The sequence below is a fragment of the Azolla caroliniana genome, unplaced genomic scaffold, assembly GCF_043228905.1.
Source record: "Azolla caroliniana isolate FFs.n. ecotype wild unplaced genomic scaffold, voAzoCaro1.0.p SCAF_2, whole genome shotgun sequence".
In the NCBI taxonomy this organism is placed as follows: Eukaryota; Viridiplantae; Streptophyta; class Polypodiopsida; order Salviniales; family Salviniaceae; genus Azolla; species Azolla caroliniana.
Window position 1 is genome coordinate 17522678 of NW_028230437.1, and position 25761 is coordinate 17548438.

Here is a 25761-nt window from a genome sequence, read left to right on the forward strand (position 1 = left end):
TCCTTCGCCTGGCTAAGCCCACTGCCACCATATACATGTAACATACATACTGATACATACATACATCGATCCGGCATTAATAGTATTATAGTATGTATGTATGTATGTATGTACATATGTAGTAGAAGTAAGCAGATAGCTGGTGGGCTGGGGCTAACCCGCGCGTTTACGTGTCACAGACACAGACACAGACACAGACACATGAACATATAACATAATAATAATCGAATTTTAAAATACACATTTGTTCTTTTTTAAAAGGCACACACACTCTGGTGGTCTCTCATAGACCGTCCCGTCCGTCCGTCTCTTTCGTTCCCGGGCCTTCATTTCATTGTTGCTGCTTTGATCGTCCTTTTCTTTGCCTGCGGCTGCAGGAGGGACACACACACACACACACACAGACAGAGTGTGACACAGCCTGCTCCTGCTGCGCAGAGAGAAGAAGAAGCGGAAGAAGAAGAAGAAGAAGAAGAAGAAGAGGGAGGGTCGGTCGGGATGGGGCGATGCAAGATAGAGATAAAGCGCATCGAGAATGACAGTACCCGACACGTGACCTTCTGCAAGCGGCGCGTGGGGCTGGTGAAGAAGGCACGTGAGCTCTCCGTCCTCTGCGACGCCGACGTGGCCCTCATCATCTCCTCCAGCTCCGGCAAGCTCTACCACTTCGCCAATCCCCGGTATCTCCTTCCATCCATTCCATTCCATCCATCCATTACTCTTCTTCTTCTTCATTACTCAATCCATCCATCCATTCTTTTCTTCATAAAAGCTCCTTTTCCTCTACCTGCAGTGATCTAGCCGCACCTAATCACTCCCCTCCCCTCCCCCCATCTTCTTCAACATACTGATGCTTCGTGTGTGTGTGTGCCAATCATACTAATAGTCACGACTTCTTTCTTGCTTTTCGTTCTTTCTTTCTTTCTTTCTTTCTTTGCAGCAGGTTGGAAGATATCGTTCAGCGCTACTTCTGTCAAAGTCGACCAGAACCTGCAAATGACCTACTGCAGTCTGTCTCCCTTGATTGCCAGCTCCAGCTCCAGCTCCAGCTGCCGGTCCCGCCTCTTCATCCTGTGAGTCCTCGTCTTGACTTTGACCTTCTTAATCTACCCCTGCGTGCGTTCATGTAATGGAAACGATAGATCCTACTCTTCTTCACCTGTGCTTGACTTAAGCCTACCTGGCTGTGATCTTTCTTCATTACTCAGACCTTGGGGTCGTGCTTCATATTAGGAACCAACTCTGAATCCTGCTTGACTGCCGATCATGCCACCATTTTGTTTAGTGTGTGTGTGGCAGGCACATCGTGGATAATCGATTCACCAGCAGGTGGGAGAAGGAGACTGACCAGCTTGAACATCCACCATCATGTTGACTAGACCATGGTTCTTGTGTGTTATTGCATCGCTTCACAGAACAGATGATTCCATTTAGTCCTTGGTTCCGGATCATTCATTCATACCCACCACCGTATTTTCCAACTTGCCTTACATGAGTAGAATCAATCGTGGACTCCAAGATTGGGCTTGTCATATTGTCATCACTCATCACTATGCTTCAGGGAGGAAGGGGGGGGGGATAGCTAAAGGATTATGTGCATTCTGCTACCCGAAACCCTATATCACATCACAAGACGCTTCTTCTAAGGATCATTGAAACTGAAATATTCACATTGTGGTGTATTTATTAATCGTCTTCTAAGACGCCAAGACGAGAATCATGTCGGCTTCATTGGAAGAACAAAACTGTAAGAGGCAGAGAAACTTGTTCATAAAGAGTTAGTTATGTATTTGACAGCGAAGTGGAGGGGATATTGGGCCATTCAGCATGTGCCTCCATCCTGAACTTCATACATACCCTATTGGAACCCTAGTTCTTTTGATTCTCTGTGATGCTGGCTTCATATTGATGCTCTCTTTAAATGCGATGATGGCACGGGGGTGCCCTCAATCCTCTGGCTGCTTCATTGGCGTAGGTTTGGGGGGTATATTGATTGACAAGTAAGTTCTTCACATTACCCCTCGCTGCCTACTTTCGAAAGAATATCATGAGTAGTATCATCTAAAACAAAAGTAAAGTCCTCCCTCCTCTGATAGTTTGTCTAATTCGTTTGCTAATCTCTCTTCCTTCACTCTGTGTCTCTCCCCCTGCCTGGATCATATGTTATCCTGCATTATCCACCCCTCCATGCTTTTATAGCTTCCTTGATGAACAAGTGGGGCATCGATTGCTTTGAATGCAACTTGAGAACACGTTTTGATTCTTCTTCGATCAAACGTGCTCCAATATGATCTGCCAATCCGTATGTGTGAACTGCCTGAGTCCTATGAAGTATGAACATAAAAATGATGACAATCTCAGGCATGGTTTCCTAGACAATCCTGATTGCACTCGTTCAGCTAAGCATTTCAGGTTTTAGTTTCGGAAACTTTCTTAACAACCCTATCTTTTAAACCTGGTCGTATGTCTTCGTGATTGTGAGACATCCCTATACGAAGATATAATATGATTAGCACATGCCCACATGTACTCACGATATTGCAAAAACGCTAGTCAAGTACTGGATCATTAGTGTTGTTCCTAGCATTTTTAATGCAGGTTTAGCTTCTACATTTTGCTGAGGATATTGACTAGAATGGCGCATGAAATGGGAGAGTTCTGGAAATGAATCCTAGTTTACAGATTGATGCATTACCAATCAACCATCAGCACGTGAACCTACAATATGCTAGCCCATGTACGATTGTTGGACTTTGGAATGCAGTTTTTCTGTTAAGTTACAATAGACAATTAGCACAACCCACCACAATTTTAGGTCTGCGGCTGGTGAAACTTAAAATAATGTATATGCTATGTGTAATTGTGACAGCTAAGTTAAAATAAGTTTGCATGGTGGATTAACTGTTAGATCCACCCACTGACTGATGTTAGGTATATGGTTGCTCCAATGCATTGTAATTAACGTATATGCTTAGTATGATCTTTATCAACAATCCTTGAATGTGAGCAAAATCTTTAGGTTTGTATGATCTGAAGAATTTAATCATGATGATGTAAGGAGGTCAACTATTAGTACAACCTACCATTTGTTAGCCGTAATGCCTTGCGTGCACTAGGCTAGAGTGCGAGACTTTAGGGAAAAGCATGCGGTTTGGACTTCTATCCGTTCACTCTGATGCTTCTTGGTACAAGCAGCAGGTGTCAATCTGGAATGACCTGTACCATAATTATATATTCAGGCATATGACCATTATGATGAACCTATAGAACTTTGATGATTCTTATGCATTGAACTTGTTGACAATCTATGGTTTAGTTAGTTAAATGATGTCAGTGGTGGCATCGAAGAAGATGAGGGAATGTGTGTTGGGTCATTTGGTCAATGTTCATATGTATGTATGTGAAAAAGCAAGATAAATATATAAAAGCGTCAAGCTTTTATTTATTTATTGGCTTGAGGATACAAGGCGTGAGGTCTCTCAATAGAACAGAATAACACTATAAGGTGGGCCTTGAATTTTATTTAATACGAATCCAGTCTGAAAAGTTCCGAATATTTGTTTTTGAAATTTACTTTTTCTTCGCTTCTGTTCTGCCACTTTACTTTGGATTCGTGGTGCCGCGGCCCGACCTCCTCGTTTTGACTTCGATTGACGTTCTCTCTGCTTTGAAATTCGACTCCTTATTTCATCAGGGTACAGGAGAGTAATTAATTAACTATCAAGTGTTGTGTGATCTGAATTTTAAGTAGACTCCCGTCCTAATGAAGCAAAAAACTCCCGTTCCCCATAACTGAGACCAAAACCAGTTTATAACTCATTGTTTCAAGTTTTTACTCTATAAATTATACCATTTTCGGATGCATATATCGTACAATTTTGATGTTCCCGGGAGTGGGTACATCCTCTTTAAACCAGATTTGTAGTACACTAGTAAATCCTGTATGTCTACTTGTAACAGGCTGGCATGCCTCTGCGCTAGCTCTTCTACAGTAGAAGAACGTCTACTGGATTTTTTAAAGCTTCATTGCCTCATACATAGTCTATTATATGATACCGTTGGTAAAGCTGACAATGGTTTAAACGAACAAATTGGTAGATCTTCATAGCCTTGATCTCTCTGGCCAACGAAATGACAGGCAAACATGGAAAAACTCCCTCTCATCTATCTAGTTGTTAAACCTGGCTCCCAGTGTGTCTTGCTATGTGGCTCTACATTGATTTTAATTATTACGGATGCAATGTATTGCATGGATGTAATATATATGTGTGTGTATATACTCAATTCCCGCGTAAGGGATGCATGTATATTACTTACAAATTTTTGTAAGGCTTCAGCAAATCATATATGGAGACGATCAACAATAGGTAATAGGACATAGATAAGAGGAAAAAAGAAGAAGCAATGAGCAATGAATAGGAGCACGGGACTAGACTTATGAAAAGGAAGATAGAAACTTGACCTTATTGAGGACGAGTATATTGGGAACCCTTTATTTACCATCAACCAAGTATGCAAAATATATTGAAGTAAATGAGCGTGAACCTGCAATTCTCTCACTTTGCCTATGCATAAAAGTCATCTTGTAACCATTCTTATAAAATTAGGTGGAACCATAAAATATGCTAACCAATATAACTATTACAAGTGAATGGCTAGCGTCATGTTGGTTGTGATATTATCCTTTCCTTTATTGCTAACTTTTGGGGAGAGTAGGTTTGTGGGGATTACAATGGTGGAAAACTTGCAAGATGTAGGGAGCTTGGTTGGTTCAATGAGTCTCTGGATAAGAAGAGTGCTTCCATGACACGAGATAATGAAGTTGTTGCCTCACTTGTCCAGGTTCTAGGATATTGTCTACCTCAAATTGTTGTCCATATTGAAATACGATAGAACCTCATTTCATAGTTGTGTGCCATCATGTGCCAAGGGGATTTATGAAACTACCTAGGTTGTTGACACTAGGTCTAGGATGAAACACAGATTGAATAATGGAACATAAAAAATTAAGAACAAGAGAAGCTAACGCAATACTAGATTTAAATAGAACCCAATACACCTAATAATTGGTGTGGACCTTTTGAGGATGACTAGGGTGGGAACCCCCTTTATCAACAAAGAAATATGCAAAAGGTAGGCCGTGAATGTGTGCTTCTTTAGGATTCTCCCTACAAAACGTGCCGCTACGGACTTTGTATATGCATTCAAGTTACCTTGTGACTATTCTCATAACATTAGGTAGAACCATACAACATGCTAATGTCTAGCATCATGTTGCTCTTTACACGTGTTCTAGCATTTCATACAATTGTGTTTTTAAAAGTTTTCTCCTGTCATAATTGATCATGAACTTATGTAAGTATATCTTTGCATAATATCCATTATTTCTATTTATACATGCTATGTACCTAGATGATTTATTTAATAAACCCTTTTTTATTAAGCCACATGTTATTGTATGCTGGCATTGGTCACTATACATTCACTCTATGTTAACTCGATAACTGGCATATGGTCCCAACGTTGTCTATTCACTCACATTCCAATTGATATCTAGGTTTTGGATCCTATTATTGCGTTCCATTTCATATTGATCCATGTCTTTTCCAAGCATCCTCCATCGTCAATGCATATTGAAACATCCTAAACATGAAACCCATTGTCCCATAATTGATGCATATATGGCACAAGTGTCCAACACATTTTGCCTCCCATGGTTGCAACACTATTGCGGTTGGAGAGATCTCTACCATTGTAGTGTATCCTATTGAAGTTCTCTGCCATTCTTCTAGTGCTGCGATACTTCTAGATCTCTCTGGAAGTTTACAACTCATGTCCCATAACATGAAAAATCTACATTTGTTGTCCAATATTTATTTATTTATTTTGAAACATTGTTCCAAATAAAATGGTGAGCATATAAGAATAATATGTTTGTCAATGTCATTAACTATGTTAGTGAGAGATACACATGCCTACTCTTTTGAGCGAGCAATATAAATATATTACATCACTATCATTGAGATATTGAATATTTAAATGGGTTCAGAGTTTTTTTGTTATAGAAATTTAAAAGTTTTGGAAAATTGTGATTTAGTTTCCCATTATGTAGCTATTTGTTTTTTGTAAAATTGTGCAAATATTTCAAAAACTAATATTGTCACCATAAGAATTCTTCTTCAAAAATTTCAAAGTTTCCTGCAACATGCATGTGTAAAAAACCGAAAGTATGCCCTTGCTTATTATGCATGCATTTTCCTAAAATCTACTAGTAACTAAGAGAGTTGAATGAAGAATAATATAATTTAAAAAGTCTCAATTCAATGAGTTTTAACAACTATATATGCCCTTGCTCTCAACCATATATCAATTGGTTATTATGTCTATTTTAACAATTCTATTAGTGTTTTAAGGTATCTCCTTGCTCTCAACTATATATCAATTGATTATTATGTCTATATCCATTCACACTAGTTTTAAAAATCAGAGACCAATTCCAATATCAATATCCATATGCGTCTTCTATAGTTAGGGTAGAATTTCAAGTGCATCTTGTTAAATAACCATGGGTTCTCTTTAGTATCAACACACTAGGCATACAATAAGTCCTAATTTCACCAAAAGCACAATGTTTGTTTGTTTGTTTGTTAGTCTTAGGAAAACAAAAAACTCTCCCTTTCTCTTTTGACTGGTCCATAATTCATGCAATCTTACTTCTTAGAAAAAAATGTCTCCTACAAAAGGCGACTTAGATTTGATTTAAGCTTACATCTACAACACCAAAATATGAATTTTATGATCATGAAAAAAAACTTTGAGTTTCTTTGTAAAATATTTTCTTAGTTTATATTATCATGTGACATTGATGTGCAAGGTTTGCAAACAATGGTTTGTGGATCATAACATTTTCTAAATGAGCAAATTTCTTAAAAGAATGTAGGATATGAGACACTACATGTAGGAAATTGAAATGTTGGCCTATTGTCCAATATGGCCCATCTTCTCTTAATTATTTTAATCATACTTTGGTTGGGCGAATGTGATCTTATGAAACAAAGCTTCTCCGATGTATGAATTCTATGAAGCATGCGATTGAGGATCGAGGGAGTTTTGGATTTGTTCGTGCGCAACACATTGTGCTTCTCTTCATAAGCACACAATCACATGAGTTGCACTTCATTCTCAATATGCTCCAAAAACCTTCAATTACAAGAAGTCTAGCTTTCTCCCAAAATACTTCTCATGAGGGGTGACATCATGGACACCCTTGGTTGTGTACCCGTTGATGAGATACATGACTGTGACCATTGCCTCGCCCACTAGATCTTCAACATGTTTGTCTCTTGCAACATGGCATAGGCCATCTCAAGAATTGTGCGATTCTTCTTCTTGATTCTTTAACGGGCAATATTGGCTCATAGGACCTAAGTACAAAAGCTATCTTGATGTGACATGTCTTCTCCCTAAGAAGGGAGTATTAATACTTTGAAGCACCAAGTCTTGATGTGTGAATAAGGCATACACATATGAGCTCGACCTTCTAAGTCTTCTCTTTAGTGTGATACTCAAGTCATTACTCCCCTCTTAATATATCATCACAAGTGATATTCATCCTCTACTAGCCCTTCCTTGCATACCTTAGATGTCTTTATATTTGGCTGATTTTGATTCTATAATGCAACTTCAATACATAGGTTGTGTGATCGAGTGTGAAGGAGTGTTAGGGCTCCACGAGAGTTAATACTCATGTTAGTAATGAAAGGTGGGGGGGTTGTGAGGGACAAAAAGAATGTGCTAGACATTTATGGTTATTTTGGAAGTAAATCGTGGCAATCCATGCACAACTCATTTCATTTGCATCAATCAGAGTTTACCAAGGTTTACAAGGCGAACCCTTTTATGCCACAACTCGATATCAGACTCATCCTGGAGTCCCTTTGCATACGTCATTGTGTTCACCTCGGTTGCATCTAGGATAAACATGTGACCTTCTCTTCTAACATGAGTGATAAGTTGATCCTTATCCTCAATGAAGCAACCTTTTTGGTTGAATTGTACTTGCATTCCTTGTTGGACAATTAGGCCCTCTCAGACTAAATTCTTTGTCATTGTCGGGACATGCAATGTGTCCTTCTACCGGGGTAAGGGAATACAATCATTCTTCTTCTTCTGGCACTCTTCTTCAAAGTGGCTAGGCTTTCCACAATACCAACACTCCGTTTGTTGGTTTTGCTTGGCTGATGCAGGCTGGTCGAAGCTCCCCCTTCTACCAAAATTTCCTTGGCTCCGTCAACCGTCTTGTTGTCTGGAATTAAATTGTTGTGGACCTCGTGCACCGTTGTCGTGAAGATTTTCGGCAACGGTGTGAAAATCGTGTGGGACAAACAAAATTGAGAAAGTGTAATGTGCACTCAAGCATTTGTAAATAAAATAAGACTAAAGCCTAGTAGCATTTAAGTGCATACATAGGGGTGGAAGCAAGGCTTGAACCTTGCACCTCGAAGATAGGAGACAAATTAACTTACCACTAAAGCCACTACTAAGTGCTTTAAAATTTGTATATTTTCTTTTCATATTCAGTATTTTGTAGGAAGCAAACGTATAGAAACGTGGGCACAAAACCATGGTTTTAGCCCATGGTTTTTGCATGGAGAGACCTATAAAAGGCTATAGTTGGGCTTGTGTAAGTAAAAAAAAAAACCTGTAATCAAAGATATGAGTTATCCTAACGGTGATGTATCTTGTCTCATAAAACTAAAGTCAAGGGTTCAATATCTATCTCAATCTCTCTCAATCACTTCATCCATCTATCTATCTTCAATACTTTCTCGCTTACGCTGTTAAAAACATCGAATCCTTCCGGTCCAGGACCCCGGTTGTCCCACTTCATTTCACGAACACGTGAGGATTTCTTAAACACCGCTTCCTAGGTCCTTCCTACCCCGATTTCTACGACCAAGATCTTTCTGCGTATATAGCACATGTTGATAAGATGTCGTGCTTTTCCACCACTAGCATGGGTTGGATGTCGAAAAAGCTCGAGGGATTCTCTCTTGTTGTTATGGAGGTCTGAAATGCGCTATACTTAAGTGTGAGGCCGTCAAGGCAGATATGAATCATTTCGTCATTGTTGACTACGACATTGATTGAGTCGAGTTAGTCAAGGGTAGTTAGGGTTTATAATATCGGGGGCTTTTTCTTGAGCTCCATCAATATAAGTCTGGTAACCCTCTCTGTTGGAAGTGCGCTACGCATATGTGGAATTTATCTTTTTGATTTAGCTTGATTCCTATGCTCCTTTTGACGTGACCCTCTTGTTGTGCAAAAACACAACAACAATGATAGCTTGTATGAACCAACGTCTCTAGCTACACACAAAGTTTCAATGATAAAGCTCGGTGAAGGATCTCCAAGCCTCACGCTTTGATACCAAGTAAAGAATCTAAGTCTCATAGAGTTGGGATATGTGGAAGCGTGCGAGTGTGAGCAAGAGAAAATAACCTAAAATAATTAAACACGCAATAGTGAGATGACAACGTAAGCAGTAAAGAGAAAACTATATTAATTAACTAAAGATATTCAACTGATCACAATGGGCCAGGGGTGTTTTATATACAAGTTCTCATGGGATTGACACAATAAAGTATGCCCACACACTTTTTCATACATTGTGCTTTTCTTCATAAGCACACGTTCATAGGAATTGAGCTTGATTCTCAACAAAAATCAAATAGGAAGGGATGGGGATTGTAAGTACAAATATGATATTTGTCCACATTTTAACCATGTCAAATATAAGAGCGGTGCCAATGATGACCACCGCATTGATGAAGTTAATAAAACATAAAATTTTAACCATGTCAAATATAAGAGGGGTGCTAATGATGACCACCACATAGATAAAGTTAATATGAATATGATGTACATAAAACATTCATTGGTAGTGTAATAACAACATGATAATGAAGGTGGCAAATTTATGTGCAAAAAACTTTAAACATAAAATAATGAAACCCTCATACTTAAGTTTCGTGATGCATTTGGCATAAGGTGACCATCATGGTAGAATGTACACTTTGAGTAGTAAATTGGCATTGCCGAATCGTTACTTTCCAGTCTTTGTGAAATAACGTTAATGGCCAACCTTTGGAAATACTATTCTGTAAAAGTTGCTGTAATTTCAATTTCAAGGAGAAAACCTTTTAGGATGAAGGGAACGTTAGATGTGAGCGCATTGTACAAAGGAACATTTGATGATATCTAATAGCTAATAAGGAAAATAGTAAAGAAAAAAAGCCTAAATTTGGAGTGACCTGTATTTAAGGTCATCGTTTCTTGGCAAGTTTCAAATTTTTTACAGTGAATGTATGTCTCTTGACATTAGCCAGACCGAATAGTTGAATGGCTGGCTAAGAGATGTTTACGGAATCTTTTAGTTTGTGAAAAATACAATGAATTGTTCTTTGTAGAATTACGTCTCATGTCACATTTAAAATGGAATTTCGCTAGGTAAGCAAATTGAAAAACAAATCATTGGTTTTTAATAATAATATATTGAATCAATTGACAAAACATCACTTTCAAATAAATATTGTGCACCCCTATAAATAAATCCACCTTTGTAAAGACTCTTTGTTTGATAACCATAATTTAACTTCATTTGAGAAAATTGTGCCTCCAAATGCTCAAAAGATTTACAAAATTACCAACGGCATGTACATTTCAGATTCTCTTCATCTCTTGATTAGATAAGCTTGGTTATACATATCTCTCACACACTTTAAACTCACTATTGATTGCTTTGTGGTAAAAATTTCCATTCCATCCCCACTAGAATTGATTGATTCCAAGTTGAAAAAATACACTGGATGGAATATGCTTTAGTAGACCTTATACACAACTCCCTACAAAACAAGCTTTAGTCTCAATGGAAGGTTGTTAGCCCATTTTTAGCTTATCAACTTTCCTGTGATACTCTTCAAATATGTGACTCAAGTATGTCACCCAACTTGAATGAAGCTCGAAATTTACTGTGTCCCTAGTCTAATCTCTCCATCTTCGACCACACACAATCCTTCCATGAATTTCTCTCAAAGACTTAGTGTGCTCTCTCAATTGCAACAATCACTATTAAAGTTGTTGAACACTAAGAGTTGCTACTCAGTTTTACATGTACTATGTGAAAATAAAACATTGGTCTCATAGGTCATATTTGGCCTTCGAGGATGATTATAAAATCTAACATTCTATTTGTAAAAGTTATGTGTGGAAGCTATGCATACAACAGAATAACGAACAGAAGGTTTAATGGAAGGCTTAGAATGAAAGAAAACATAGAGTACTTGGAAGAGGCAGAGAGAACAAAAACACAGAAACTTAATTCAAACAATACAATACACTTTGTACATAAGATGTGCTTAGAGAGCACTTTTATACAAGTCCATACGGACTAACATAAGTACTGACTCGTAATTCAATGCTCAATAATGAGCCCCTACATTAACTCGCAAAATATATTCCTCCGCGGAATATCTATCCAACGGCCTCCCGGTTTACGCATCGATACGACCTTTAGTTGTGTGCCTGGTTTATGCACCCAATCTACGCACTGGTTTACGCACCTAATGTTGAGCTTGTATCTTAGCACTACCCCTCAAGCTCAACTTGAGGTTCTGCCTGCTCTTTTGGTTCTTCGCTCCGACTTCTCTTGGCTTCACACCTCAGTCGCGCTCCTCAACCCATTCGATTCCGTGCGCCTCGACCCTTTCGGTTGGCTTTTCTGCTCATGCAGCCTTTCCCAGCTCCCTTACTGTCGCCGTGTTGGCGCCACTTTCGTTGCCCTTTCTTCCGCTTAGCCTTTAGTTTATTTAGTGTCCCCGAATTGAACATTCAAACCGAATCGGCTGTCTCCGATTTGTTTCTGCTTTTGTCCGATTTGTTTTTGGTCTTCAAGCCCTTGACCACATATGACCATGTCTTGGTCTTGGCCTTCTTGCTTCATCCGACTTGGCTTCGCGGTCACTTCCGTTCCTTTCTTGCTCCCTTTTCCGGTTTTTTCTCCCCATCAAGTTCAGCACGTTGAGGTGCCGCAAACCAAGCGCACCCGAGAATTGCCGCAACTTGTCGAGACCAAGGGGCTTGGTGAAGATGTCGGTGGTATGCCGATCTGTCGGAACATATAGTAGATTGACTTCATTGGAGAGGACACGCTCGCGGACAAAATGGTTGGTGCACCTCAATGTGCTTCGTCTAGGCATGGAAGACGGGGTTTTTCGCAAGTTGGATGCTGCTGAGCTTTTCGCAGTAGATGCTCCTTCTCCACGCAAGTGGGGTTTGCTTTAGCCCGTAGAGGGATTTCTTCAGTTCGCATACCGCCGAGGTGTTCTTTCCGAACTGAAATCCGGGCGGCTGTACCATGTACACCTGTTCCTCAAGTTCTCCTTGCAGGAACACATTTTTTAAATCCATCTGATGTAAATGCCACCCCTTTACCGCGTCTACCGCAAGCAGGACACGATCGGTTGTCATTTTCGCAACTGGCGCAAAGGTCTCATCGTAGTCGATGCCGTGTTGCTGTGCATATCCTGTCGCCACTAACCGAGCCTTGTAGTGGTTGACAGAGCCGTCAGTGTTGTACTTGACCTTGTACACTTGGCAACAACATGGATTGTTGTGTCGTCTCAAGGCATTTTTTTGATTGACATAGTTCTACCACCAAGTTAATATGGTGAGCCAACCATATACCCTATTGGTAGTTCACTGAGCAAGAGTAGTTGTCAATCACTCTTGAGCATCTAGTTGCACAACCCTAAGCTTGTTAAGTCTTACTCATACTTCCTTGTGTTAACGCTTAATTAAGACACTAAGTTCGTCCTAAGAAGAGTTTAAAAAGTATAGATACACACATCTAATAGAAGATAAATAATGTATGTGGTCATGCTAGCCCATGTTAATAATCAATATAAGAGTCCCCAACACACATTGAAAATCAGAAATGATTATGGTATAGCTAATAGTGCTTAACATTGATCACTCTAGTGAAAGGTTATGGAAATCGGGGAGAACTCAAGCTTAGGTTATCGGAAAAAAGGAAAACTCAAGAGGGAAGAAGAGCTACAATATTCACCAACACTGACATTTGTAGCCTTCTACAACAAGGGCTGACCTCTTTCACATTGGGGTGACCCTTTCTCTAAGAGCTTTGAAGGGAGTTTTTGTTTTGTTCACCTTTTCTTTTATGTTCCGTTGACCTGGGTGCCTAGGATGGTGGCAATGTCTTCATGAATGATATTATGTATGACAAGTACTTAACAATTGGTCAACTAAACCTATTCTAATGAGCCAATACCTTGGTTTTTATATTTTTAATTATGTTAAAATGCATGTCATGCAATAAGAAACCCATAGTAAAGAATATATTGGTTGCAAAATGTGTGTAATTTGTTGAAAGAAATTCTGATTCTTGTGTGGTGTGCATGTGGTCCTTTGTGCCACCCTTTTAGCACACCCTTTTTAGCATGCATGTACCTAACCCAACCCAAATGGGTTCCTTTGTATCGACTTTAAATTGAGCAAGAAGTAAGAAGCTAAGTAGGCTGGTTTTGATCTCTTATATGCATTTCTACACAATAGCCCTCCTGTCCCCAACCTCAGCCAAGTCTAGGTGGCCCTCAGTCCATAGGAGCTATTGATATCTATTCACCAATTGCTAGATTGTTTTCTGTCACTAACCTCGTCCCACTATTATCTTATCAAGTCCGCTAGTTCCACAGGGATGTCCTCAACGTCGTTGCAACTCAAATAGGCGTCTAGGAGGTGTTTATGTCCCCATACCATCCTCAGACAAATGGCCTCACCGGACGCGTCAACAAGACCCTCAAGAGGGAGATTGCCACTTACATTGATCCATAACACAAAACCTTTTCGAGACGAATCAACCCTTTTCGAGCACTCTATCGGCGTGACCCTCGCCTCCCACCAGAATCGTTCATTGATGTCCATTCCAAACCTGCCAACATGGATAGTGCCACTTGGGGGCTCTATCTCCAACAAATGCTCCCCCACCTTTGACAAGCCATTGTTCTTGTTCTTGTTTTTGTTCCTCAGTCTCTTGTTTATCTCAAGGGAGAAATGTGGTGTGCATGTGTTCCTTTGTACCACCCTTTTAGCACACCCTTTTTAGCATGCATGTACCTAAGCCAACTCACCCTTTTGTCACACCCTTTTTAGCACGCATGTAGCTAAGCCAACTCAAATGGATACCTTTGTATCGACTATAAATTGAGCAAGACGTAAGAAGCTTAGTAGGTCCTGGTTTTGATCTCTTATGTGCATTTCACACTTGGAATCTTATAAGAAAAGTTGAACTATCTTACTTTCTATAAGTTGGGTCATTCAAAGCAAGCAAGAAATCTGAAATCACAGTTTTATCTCAAAATCCACCATATTTTTGGGTTAATCGCTATATCATAATGAACCTTAGTACATACCAGGTCTCCATATCTTCCATGAGGTCTAACTTTGCATACTTGGTGATAAATTAAGAAAGATACCTTCTTTCTTGATAATAATATTTTTGCTTTTGAGATTTGCTTTTTGGATTCAAACAAATTTTTCAATATCTTTGAACTATAAGTTGATGTTATGGAGTGCATATGGGGAAGTATATTGTGAGCTTATACACCTTCTCAATTAAGCTCCCTATAGAACATAATATGACTGATTATTGAATATCACATGCATTACCTTTTGGGGGCCTATTTCCTCAACAATTTAATTCATCATTTGGACAAAGAATTGTTCCAAGTGCAAGCTGTCTGAAAGATTTAGAGATATCTTCAGTCTCAATGATCCAACGTATGAGAAGGAGCGAAAAATTGGTGTCACATCATATAGTTTGAGCAAAGATATGAGCAACCACTTTTTTTTTTCATAAGTGACTAGTATTCAATGTATCTCGAAGCTTCATAAACAAAGATACTCAAGGTTTTCATTTATTTCATCAAAATAAACTCTTGAGCATGGAGTTAGTCATTGTTGCTATGCTAAATTGGAACAATGGTTCAAGTTACATGGCATAAGCATAAACGCACTACCTCAGTTCTTATATAGCTTGAGTTGTTTTCATCTAAATAATGGAAAAGAATAGAGTGATCTGAACTGATAACAACTTGGAAAATAAAATAATATGGACAAACCCCACAACATCTCTAGTTAGGAAGGTGGACTATTATAAGAGACTTCTTAAGAACTTTTGCTATGATCACGAGTTCAGAATGGAGAGGACTGTGTCAGGTACAACTCAACACAATGGTGTAGCAGGACATATGAATGAAACGTTGATAGAAAGAGCTATAAGGATTTGGATAGAGACGTGCATGAGGTTTTGATATGGATAATATTAGAAGGTTGAAGCAACAATTGTCAGAGGAGTTTGACATGAAACACTTGGGTCCAAGAAAGCAAATTCTTGGAATGCAAATCACAAGAGATAAGCATAGAGGTGTTTCACAATTATTTCTGTTTAAGTATATCAATTATTTTTTGTAGACATTTAACATTGTCGATGCAAAGTTAATTAGCACACTCTCAGAAAGTCACTTCAACTGTCCAAGGATCAATCCTTGTAGATGAAGGAAAGGAGAGATCTCATGGCTAAGATTCTTTATGTTTTACCCATTGGACGTTGTTTGATGTACGCAATGGTTTGTATGAGACTCGACATTAGCAAATTTATAGCAATTTGAGGGGGAGCTCATTGAAAGAAGTGTTTGTATTGTGGTAAGGGTGGGTTAAAAGTACAAGGTTGATGTAGACTTTGGAGGTGAAGTCCATAATTGAAAAAGCATCACGGATCATAATATATTCACTCTTATAATTCAACCTTGCGTCAGATGTCAGATGTTGTAGTTATAAAAGATTGTCACAATATCCACTACAAAGGTTAAGTATGTAGCATAGTATGAACCATACACACCATATGTGCATTCGCATTCGCGAATGTTTCAATCATTCGCGTAAGAAAAACACCCTCAAAGAATGATAAATACCATACTTTTGGATAAACTATTTATTATGAGATAAATAAGCCTAAAAATAGAAAAAAACAAAAAATAAAACACAAGAATATTTGAATAACGTTCGCATTCGTTTTCCGACGTAGGAAAACGAATGTTATGCTAGACGAACACAAATTTTACGTACTATGGTATGTAGCAATGATTGAAGCTAATAAAGACATGAAAGTGTATTGAGGCTTAGAGATAGTGACAATGGAATAAACTTGGCAAAGAATTTAAACATTTGATTCTAGAACCAAGCATATTGGACATCATTATCAATTTATCAAATATTCCAAGATGAGCTGTTAATAATGGAGAAAATATGTTGACAAAGATAGTAGCGGGTTATGAGTTGTCAACTGATATAAACATTTCGTATATTTTCTCCTTTTAGGAAACGATCGGTGGCAATTCCGGAGATTTAGCCACAATTGGCTGAACTTCGTTATCAAATTTGTGTGTGTTACCTTAGCTGTTATTTCCGTTCTCGCTAATCTGGCTTATCAGAAAATTTGCTTCAATTTTCTCAACTGTACCGATCATATGCACCTTTCTTTTACTTTCAAGATTCAAATATTGGATTGAATTATATTGTCCTATACTTGGAAGTGACCAATCTACCATTATTTAGTCATTTAATATCCAGAAACATTCTTCGGTTGTTTGTTTTTGCTATTCTGCTATGACACTTATACTAGGATTAATGGTCTCCGAAGGTGTGGAAATGTGTTGGGATTCTTTTAATCCCTATACTTGGTTCGATACATGTGGATGACTTGCATTCATTTCTATTCCAATCATGTTATGATTGGGTCTTGCGAATTTCCCTAACAAATATGGACCAATCGGTTACCTAATCGATGTGGACCGATATTTATTAGTTGAATTATATCTACAGGTGTATTAAAATTGTCAATTTGTTTATGAACAGTTTTTGATGCTATGACAATATGTTGCCTTGACAGTTATCATTTCTCTACTCCTTGGTAAGGTTATGACTGCTCGTTGTCGGATGGTTTACAAAATACCTTAAAAGGAACGGACAATTATACCTGTTATGGGGTAGTTTTTGCATATGCATATGGTGTAATTGCCAATTGCTGCTATGCATATGCTTTTCTACAAGGGAGCATTCGGGAATATGTGCACACTATGGCTGCTGGGCTGCTGGAAAAGAGTGAATCAAAATGATTTGATGGTTTTACATTTTTTTAATAGATCATATACACACTCAATCACTTTAATGTAATATACTTGGATACCTGTCTCTTTAGTTCTATTGTATTATACAGAGGTGACAATGTATATTTTGAGTCAGGAGGTAATGATGTTGCGGAATGAAGTGGAGAGGCTTCAGCGAGAGCAAAGGTATATTATCTGTCCATAAATTGAGGGTGACTGTAACATCTTCCAAGTTTTGAGTATCCTGTTTAATACCATGAGTAGTTCGTTACAGTCATTAAATGTTTCACTTTCTGTGCATGTGAGTGTGGTGTAGGTGCTTGTCTCAGCTTGATCATTCCTTTTATGTTAATTTTCATGTCTGTCGTGAGATTGGTTGCCATATCTAGGATTTGCATGTGGGTTTTACATCCATTCTGAGGTGTCCCACCACTGAATAATGTATTGCCCAAGGGAAATTGTGCAGATCATAATATATAGGAGTTTTTCTCCTATGTATCTTTTTGTACAATCTTCGTACATGTCTCAAAAGATACAGAGGAACACTACTTTCTGGTTTGAAAGTCTCCATTTTGAAGGCAAATATATAGTCCTTAGGGATCATTTTATCCTAGCCATTGTTTATGGATATTCACATCACATCACATTATGATCTGCCGAAGTTGGTTGGCGACATTTTCGTTCTAAGATTCTTGTTTGCAAGCAATACTATAATGTATTACAAAAAGTGAGAACTTGTGTATCCATGTGGGCTTTTGTAGATTGAGGACCGGCGATACAGAGGCACTACGGAAGCTATCATATGAGGATTTGGGAAAGTTGGAGGAGGATGTAGAAAAGGGGCTCAGAACCATTCATCAGTTTACGGTAACATGGACATTCAATCCAAACACTCAACCCAAACACATGTTCTTTAACGTTCATGTTCATGTTGAGTCAAGCCTAAGGAATTAAGTACTATCATTTTCTATGCTCTTTATGTGTACCAATCATGAATGCAGTACGATAGAATGTATGGTGTTTTTCTTACTTGGGCACATCAAGATGTTTCGCGTTAAAATATAGCTTACTTATTTTGACAATGTTTTGAATAAAATTAGACGGAAGTGATGTTGATGAGCTTGGAGAAAAGAGTCCAGAAGGTTAGTTCCTATGCATTATCAATGAATGTCTGTGTTGTGTAGAGATGTATGTCTGCATGTCTTTATACGTAAAATTAATGGTATCCTGTACATAATAATTTGGGCAGCAAAGAGAGCTCATGCAAGAGAATGCGAGGTTGAGGAAGGAGGTGAGACACCTCCCAAACATCTATCTATTTATTTAGTTAGTATTATTCACTTTATCTGCTAGACTAAGTTCTGCTTTCATATATATACATAAACATTGAAGCTGAATTGAAAACAATCTCTGTCTCTCACTACACACACATACACATACACATACACATGACTAACGTGTGTGTGTGTGTGTGTGTGTGTGTGTGTGTGTCTATATATACATTTCTACGTGTTGTAGTTGATGGAATCACGACCTTATGATTGTGGCTTGGACTTGGAAGAAGAAGAAGAAGAAGAAAAGACAATGATGAGCTTCACCTCCTCTGTTAGTAGCGATAATGATGATGGCTGCGGCAAGGTCAGTAGTGCAACAAAAGAATGTGATGATGTTGGTAGTAGCGCCTACAAGAATGATGACCTTCCGCAGCTCAGGCATGTTATAATTACATTCTTAAAAAGCTCATCGATCTAGCTGAGATAGTTTTGGAAATGATACCCAGGTGTAATATTGTAGATAATCAGAACGTTGCGTTAGCTTGTATTTGGAATTTACTTTCTTGTTTACTTCAATATGAATTAATCATTTGAAATGTTATTTTCTTTAGGCATACCATAGAACGATTGACATTGTTTGTGGGAGAGGTTATAAGTTTATTGATTGTGTGAATTAAACGAGAGAGAAAGAAAGAAAGAAAGAAAGAAAGAAAGAAAGATATATTAACGTCTTCTTAAGGCAAAAATTGGTCGATGAGATAGCTGGTTTACAACAAAATGGATATTTATACAATCACCAAAACTAAAATAAAATAAAGTAAAAATACAACTTAAACTAAAAAGAGTTCTAGTAGTGTACAAAACGTGGTATACTCGATAAAAGGAAGTGACTTTGCACTAAGCCTAATTTCATTTCCACCCAAGCCTCTTGAAAAGAAGTGGGAGGTCAAAGGGTTTTGGTGTGGGTGTGACCCATGGTCTCAGTGTATAGAGTGCCCCAACCATGGCTTCTAGGCGGTGTAGCTCATGTTCCCTTATTTTCTTTATTGCTTCTACACCATGTCAAGTTGCTTTGAAACCCAGCATTCGAGGGCATTTGGTTCTTCTTTGGTTTTCTGCTTCATCAAGGACAAGGCCGAGTGGTGCAGGTGTGTCGACATTCGTTGTCTCCCCCTGCTCTTGAAAAACTTCATTTTTTACATGTTGGCGAACATTAACAACATTATTGTCAACATTTTGTAACTTACTCTGTGTGTGTTGTTTTAGCTCTAGGATGTATCTGCCTAATTTCTTTATATCTAGAGTATCTAATAGTTTGGGGAGGGGAGGAGAGGAACCAAATATGTCTTGGTATTTTGCCCTTATTTCGGCGTAGGTGGGACTCTTGCATGTAAAGTGGTACTCATCCTCTATCTCTATGTGGCATAACCTACATATCCTTTCCTCCTTAGGGACTCCATTAGTACGACCATTCTCAATCTCAAGTTGGTGAGATGATATTCTAAGTTGTCTAATGGCAACCCTTAATGCATGTGGTAAGAATACATCTAGATATTTTGGCTGCGTAACAAAACCTAACTTAGAGAAGTGCATGAAGTGCTCCTTATAGTACAACATTTTAGATGGGAGTGGCTCTAATGTGGTGATTCATTTATATCGAGTGTAAATTTTTCATATTTCTTGGCGTATTACTTTATTGCGGTCCTCATGAAAGATTAAAGTGTTATGAATCACATGGTTGTACCTAAGGGGAGGGAGGTTATTAATGTCTAAACCATTCGCCAGAAGTCAACTCATCATCATGCCATACCATGAGCTAATATAGCCGGACTCATACAGTGATCAAGAGGCCTTAAAGGCTTGATGGGATATTCTATCATGTGGTTGGCTATGTATCCTGTGGATAAAGACTCCGTTGAAAAAGTGTCTTTACTAGAAGTGAACTCAGCCCTGATAATGGCATGTGGTACTGTCGATTTGCTTCGGAGTTAGCGTGATAACATTATCACCAATGGTGTCTCTAATTGCGTCCACATGAAAGATGGTAGTCCTGGAGCCCAAACCATTGATGCATACATGAGGGAGGTAGTCACTAATGAGTCAAAGAGCAACCCTTTAGTCCGTAGCTCTTCAAAGTATGCTTGATGGCATTGTCTCTCGAGGAGTGAGAGGGATGCATGTCCTCTCATAAGTCTATCCTTCGTTGCTTGTGTCATCGAAAATTTACCTGAACGGGCATTGAAAGTGACTTGGAGATAGACATATCATCCAACCACCTCAACTAGGCTATGAGAGATAGTTAGGTGACACTTAGCTCTAACTTGGGCCGATGTGTGGAAGATAAGGACTTTAGTTTTCCATAGATTCACTGCCAATCCTTGTTGTGCGCAAAAGTCATTCAAGGCATTAAGGTGCCTTTGTAGGCCATGTTCGGATTCAGAGAGCAAAACTATGTCGTCTGCATAGATCAAGATACGAACCTGCGTATCCCCAAGGACTACTCTGTTGCTTTCCTTATGAGCAATAAAATCTGTGATCTCATCACTGTAGATCCCAAAAAGAGTCGGAGATAAGGGGCAACCTTATTTTACACCAATAGTACTAGTGAAACAATTGGATAGGCCACTTGGGCATCGAACACACCTGGACACTTGTTCATATAGTGCGTAGATGGCCCAAACCATGTCATCTGGTATCTTCAAGCTTTTAATTCTATCAAACAAACGCTCTCTAGGGACCGTGTCAAAGGCTTTGCGGAAGTCCACAAAACAAGAATATAATTTCTTCTTTTGAGCCTTAGTTTGGTCAATTAAGCATCTAAATGTGAAGATATGATTAATAGTGGAGAAGGCTCGTCTAAAGCTAGCCTGTTCAAGTATGACCTCCATTAGGGTCTCCATATAATCGCTAAGCTCTGCCTCCATTACTGCACCATATAATTTAGCAAGGGTATGACCTATCATAATGGTCCTATATGTATTTGGGTCCATGGGGTTCCCCCCTATATGTATGAGGCCACTGTGTTCATAGTCCATTGTGGTGGAAAACCCTCCGTGAGGGCATGATTGAAGATTAGAGTTAGCAAGTGACCTAGGCACTCTCTCACATATATGATGTGTTCTGCTCGCAATCCTGTGTGGTCCATAGACACACGAACTACAGAGAGAGAAAGAGAGAGAGAATTAGAATTAGAATTTTTTATCGTCCATAAAGGGGCCAGTTTTGACCTACCGGACTAGAGTATGTAGGCGTGTGTTCTTGTTATGTGTCTCCTTCTTAAAAGGGGGTATTCATACCTTAAAGGACATAGTGTCTGTGGGTGAATAAGGCGTATGTGAAGGTGGTGTCTTAAGTATGGCACTTAAGTCATCACTCCCTCTTAATATGTCATCATATCTTGAGCGAATTGCAATATATGTCGAGCATGTGAAGAGCAAGTGACATTCATCCTCTACCATGCCTTCATTGCATTGTAGCACCCTGTCGATTTTCTCTTTTACCTTGTCGCGTAATTCGAATTCATCCAGCACTACCTTTGTTGTACCGGTTTTGCGTCCTTGTTGAGATGTGTGTAGTGTTGATAAAACCTGCGGTTGAGACCCTGCATGTCACTGTATGTCCACACAAATACATCTTTATATTCCCTTAATAGTTCCATTATTGCCGATTTCTCGGTGGGCACCAACTCCTTGGCTGCCTTAGTCGGCCAGGGATCATATGTCGTCCCTAAATCGACTTCCTGCAACGTTGATGCCTCCATGCGCTACGATATAACCGTTTCTTGTTCTAGGGCCTCTCGAGCATGGTGTAGTTCTTCCACAGGTTTTGGGTCAAGCTCCCATAAGTTCTCCTCCGTCTCGATGTCCCTCGTGGACACGTATGGATTGACCGCTCCGATTACATCGATTTTAAATAGCGGGACTAGTTTTGGGTTCTCATCTAAATACTGGTTGACTTTGTCGTCAGCCAATCCATGGAGCATGTGAATTCCCTCAAAGTAGAGCAGATTCGCATATGCGCCTGGTGCGTACAAGCGTAGGACTACTGCCGAAATAAAAAACGCGTGACCATCGATTACGATTTTGAGGTTCTATTCAAACCGGTCACGGCATACACATGAAATCGATACGTCATTGTCACGGCCAACTATTGTACCAAGAGGGTAGAAGTTAAAGGTGCTCAGAGACAACATGGCCGCGTCCATGGCAAAATTCCTATATGAAAATATATGGTGCCGTTTCAGTTGTCCAATCAAACTGACCAGCGACCAAGGTGACCACTTTATGAACAAAGTAGTGCAAGAGCTGACGTATCACCAGGCAGTGGTTCACAAGAAAAGCACCTGAAGGTAATGGTTTAGCTGAGACAACTAATAAAACACTGTAGAATATTGTAAAGAAAATCATAAACAAACATCGAACTGACTAGGATCAGAAACTGTGAGTGCTCTCTCGGACTATCGCACGACTTATAAGACGAGTATACAATCACCTCCATTTTGACTTGTGTTCGGATTAGAGACAATAATGCCAATTGAATTTCAAGTGCCAAGTCTGCAATACCAGACAATGGAAGAACTACCCGAAGCCGAATCCAAACAAAAGTGGCTAGAGCAATTACTCGAACTCGAAGAGGGAAGTTTCAATTGCACGTGTAAACTTGAACAGGAGCCGAGCTGATAGAAAGCCTTTGTTGATCGACACTGAGCTAGAAACAAGTGATCGTTCAGAATCGACATGGCAATGCTAGTCTTCCAAACACGGCTTGGACAAATGCTGGGAAAGCTAGGGTTCTGATGGACGGGACTGTATTGGATCATAGACGGAATTAACGGGATGTATCAGCTCGGTACCTTAGCTGGAGAAGTGATGCCGAAGTGGGTCACCGGGTTCCAAGTGAAAGTATATCTCAGGTCGACACCCCCGAAACCGGGTTCCCTTCTATCCACTGAATCTCGCCAAACTCCTAGAGGCATTACAACAATCGAAGAACTGTGAATGCAAACTCCAGCAGCAAGTCAAAACGATCTTACAAGAGAAAACCGAGGAGTTCGACTCAGCATATCGGGCGAAAGAGGAGTCGGCAGAAGCACTAAATCGTGGTTGGAATGAGTGGTCAACACAAGCAGCCGAACCAGAGATATTCAGAACGGATCAAGAAAACCGCCGAAAAGAAGGCCAAGGATTCTACAAAATGGACGAGAACAGCATGAAACGGCTCCGAGAGAACACAATGTTGGTTACTAGTCCCAAGTAACCGGATCAAGGTATTGTGGTACGAAGGGGGGGTAGGTTCCAGGATGTCTGGCCGACATTGTACTCAATTGGATTCGGGACGTGGGGTAACTCTATGCAGATTCTCTAATTGTTCCATTAACGGTTGATTCACTAACTAATTATAAATTTTTCTCGATACCTAGAACATAGTGGACGTTGGGAGTATTTATCAACCTTGTTTGATAAATGGAAAGGTGCACGTCTCCTTTTCCAATTGCGGCTTTTGTGTCATTGTCTCCAAATCGAACTTCTAAGGCTTGTGGAAGAGTTTAATAATTGTGGAGCAAGGTCTTGTTGTGAGTAAGATGGTGTATTGCACCTGTGTCAAGATACTAAAGATTTGAAGCATTCACCGATTTTCTCTTAACTGCCATATACCATTCTACTTTGTTTGATCCACGTTCATCTTTTGTTTGTGTTACTTCTATCTCACATATGAATGCTTGTATAAAACTTGTCTCTTTATTCATATTCTTTGGTATTAGATTGTAATGACACATTGTTTGCTTGTGGAATGAATCTTCTACCTTTTCCCTTTTGGTCTTATTGTTTCTATCGACACTCACGTACAATATGACTCAATTTGTTACAATATGTATAAATAAGTGTAGACATGATGATGATTGCTCCAACTCCTTGAGGAAGGCTTACTCTTTGGATGACATTTCTGGAATGTGTTCAGCTTGTCGTAATTGCTTTTGTAAGAACTGCCTTTGCAATGGTGTCTCATGCATGTTACCATTGCTATGTGACATGTGTCTATTTGACCATTTGGGTTCTTTCTTCAAAGTTCATCTTGGTTGATTTTTGCAATCAAGGTTCGGAGATTGAGATACTTCTCATTGCTATGGAGATACTTCCATGATTCAGGCAAATAACCCATTAGTATTTCACATTGTTGTTGTATCATCAATAATGTTACTTGCTGAGATTGCTACATCTAGTTATCTTTGTCAATTGCTTATCAAGGTGTCCAATGGTTCTCTAGATTGTTCCTATCAATCTAATGTGATGTATGTTGCTTATTTATTCATATAAATCGCTATGATACTATGTGAGAATTAAACAAAAGAGAGAAGAAACATAGAAGTGAGTGAGAGAGAGAGAGCAAAAGTATGTAATGTCTATTCTTGTTGTAATGTTATATATGTTTTGTTATGTGTTATATTGGAGGTTACAAAATATGCACTTCTTCATAGAAAATGATATGAAGGAGTACATTTATCTCCTAACAGTAAAATACTAAAATAGGTGATACTAAAACATTTAAATACATTATAGTTAAGCTAACATGTTGTATGTATAGCATGCATTATCAATAACAAGTAAAACAATCCTCTTTGGTGCATCTAGTTGTATAGGCTAGTATATATTTGAGCTATTATTTCAGTTTGGCATTACAATCTAAATACTACATCTATGGAGATGGAATTAAGATATTAGTGCTTTTACTAGAACGGAAGATTTGGTGAAGTTTTAAAAAAATCATCTTCCACATTTTCATGAAGATTTTATGCATGAAAAATATGAGAAATATTATTCCAATACGTCCATTCATGTCAGTTATACCATCTCTTGTGCTATATCAAACCCATAATTATCAAATGCATCATTGCTTAATTGAATTGTAATTTGATGAATTTTCAAAGCTGACAGAATAGCCCTTTTGTTCCGTCTAGATGATGACGCGATGGAGGGGAGTTGCAAAGCTGTTTGTCCTAAGCTATACACCTATAGTCAAAACACAATGCAGAATATTTCACTCACATGGCAAAAAGGCTTTATTTTGGACATCAACCATGCGAACAATATATTAATCTATTAAAATTACTTCCATTAAAACTCTACATTGGTAAGGTGAGTTCCAAACCAATTTTGGTAACCAACTTGGACTCGAATTGTGAGTAATTTTACGTTTCAGTGTTGGGTTAAACAATATATCATCTGCCTATAATGATATAGTTTTGT

General features: G+C 38.9%; 1 protein-coding gene across 2 annotated transcripts; it reads left to right on the top strand.

Annotated features, from left to right (window-relative positions):
* Positions 1-421: 421 nt before the first annotated feature.
* On the top strand, positions 422-25732 carry LOC147867455 (agamous-like MADS-box protein AGL11). Of its 2 annotated transcripts, none has more exons than XM_087339607.1 (8): positions 422-680; positions 944-1073; positions 17380-17429; positions 18005-18110; positions 18344-18385; positions 18493-18534; positions 18762-18955; positions 25473-25732. In XM_087339607.1, the coding sequence occupies exons 1-8, from the start codon at positions 499-501 to the stop codon at positions 25474-25476; spliced, it is 750 nt and encodes a 249-aa protein (XP_087195733.1). In that variant the 5' UTR covers positions 422-498; the 3' UTR covers positions 25477-25732. The 2 variants fall into 2 exon arrangements, with proteins under 2 accessions (XP_087195733.1, XP_087195732.1); XM_087339606.1 differs by having other exon boundaries at positions 432-680; positions 941-1073; positions 25473-25717.
* Positions 25733-25761: the final 29 nt, after the last annotated feature.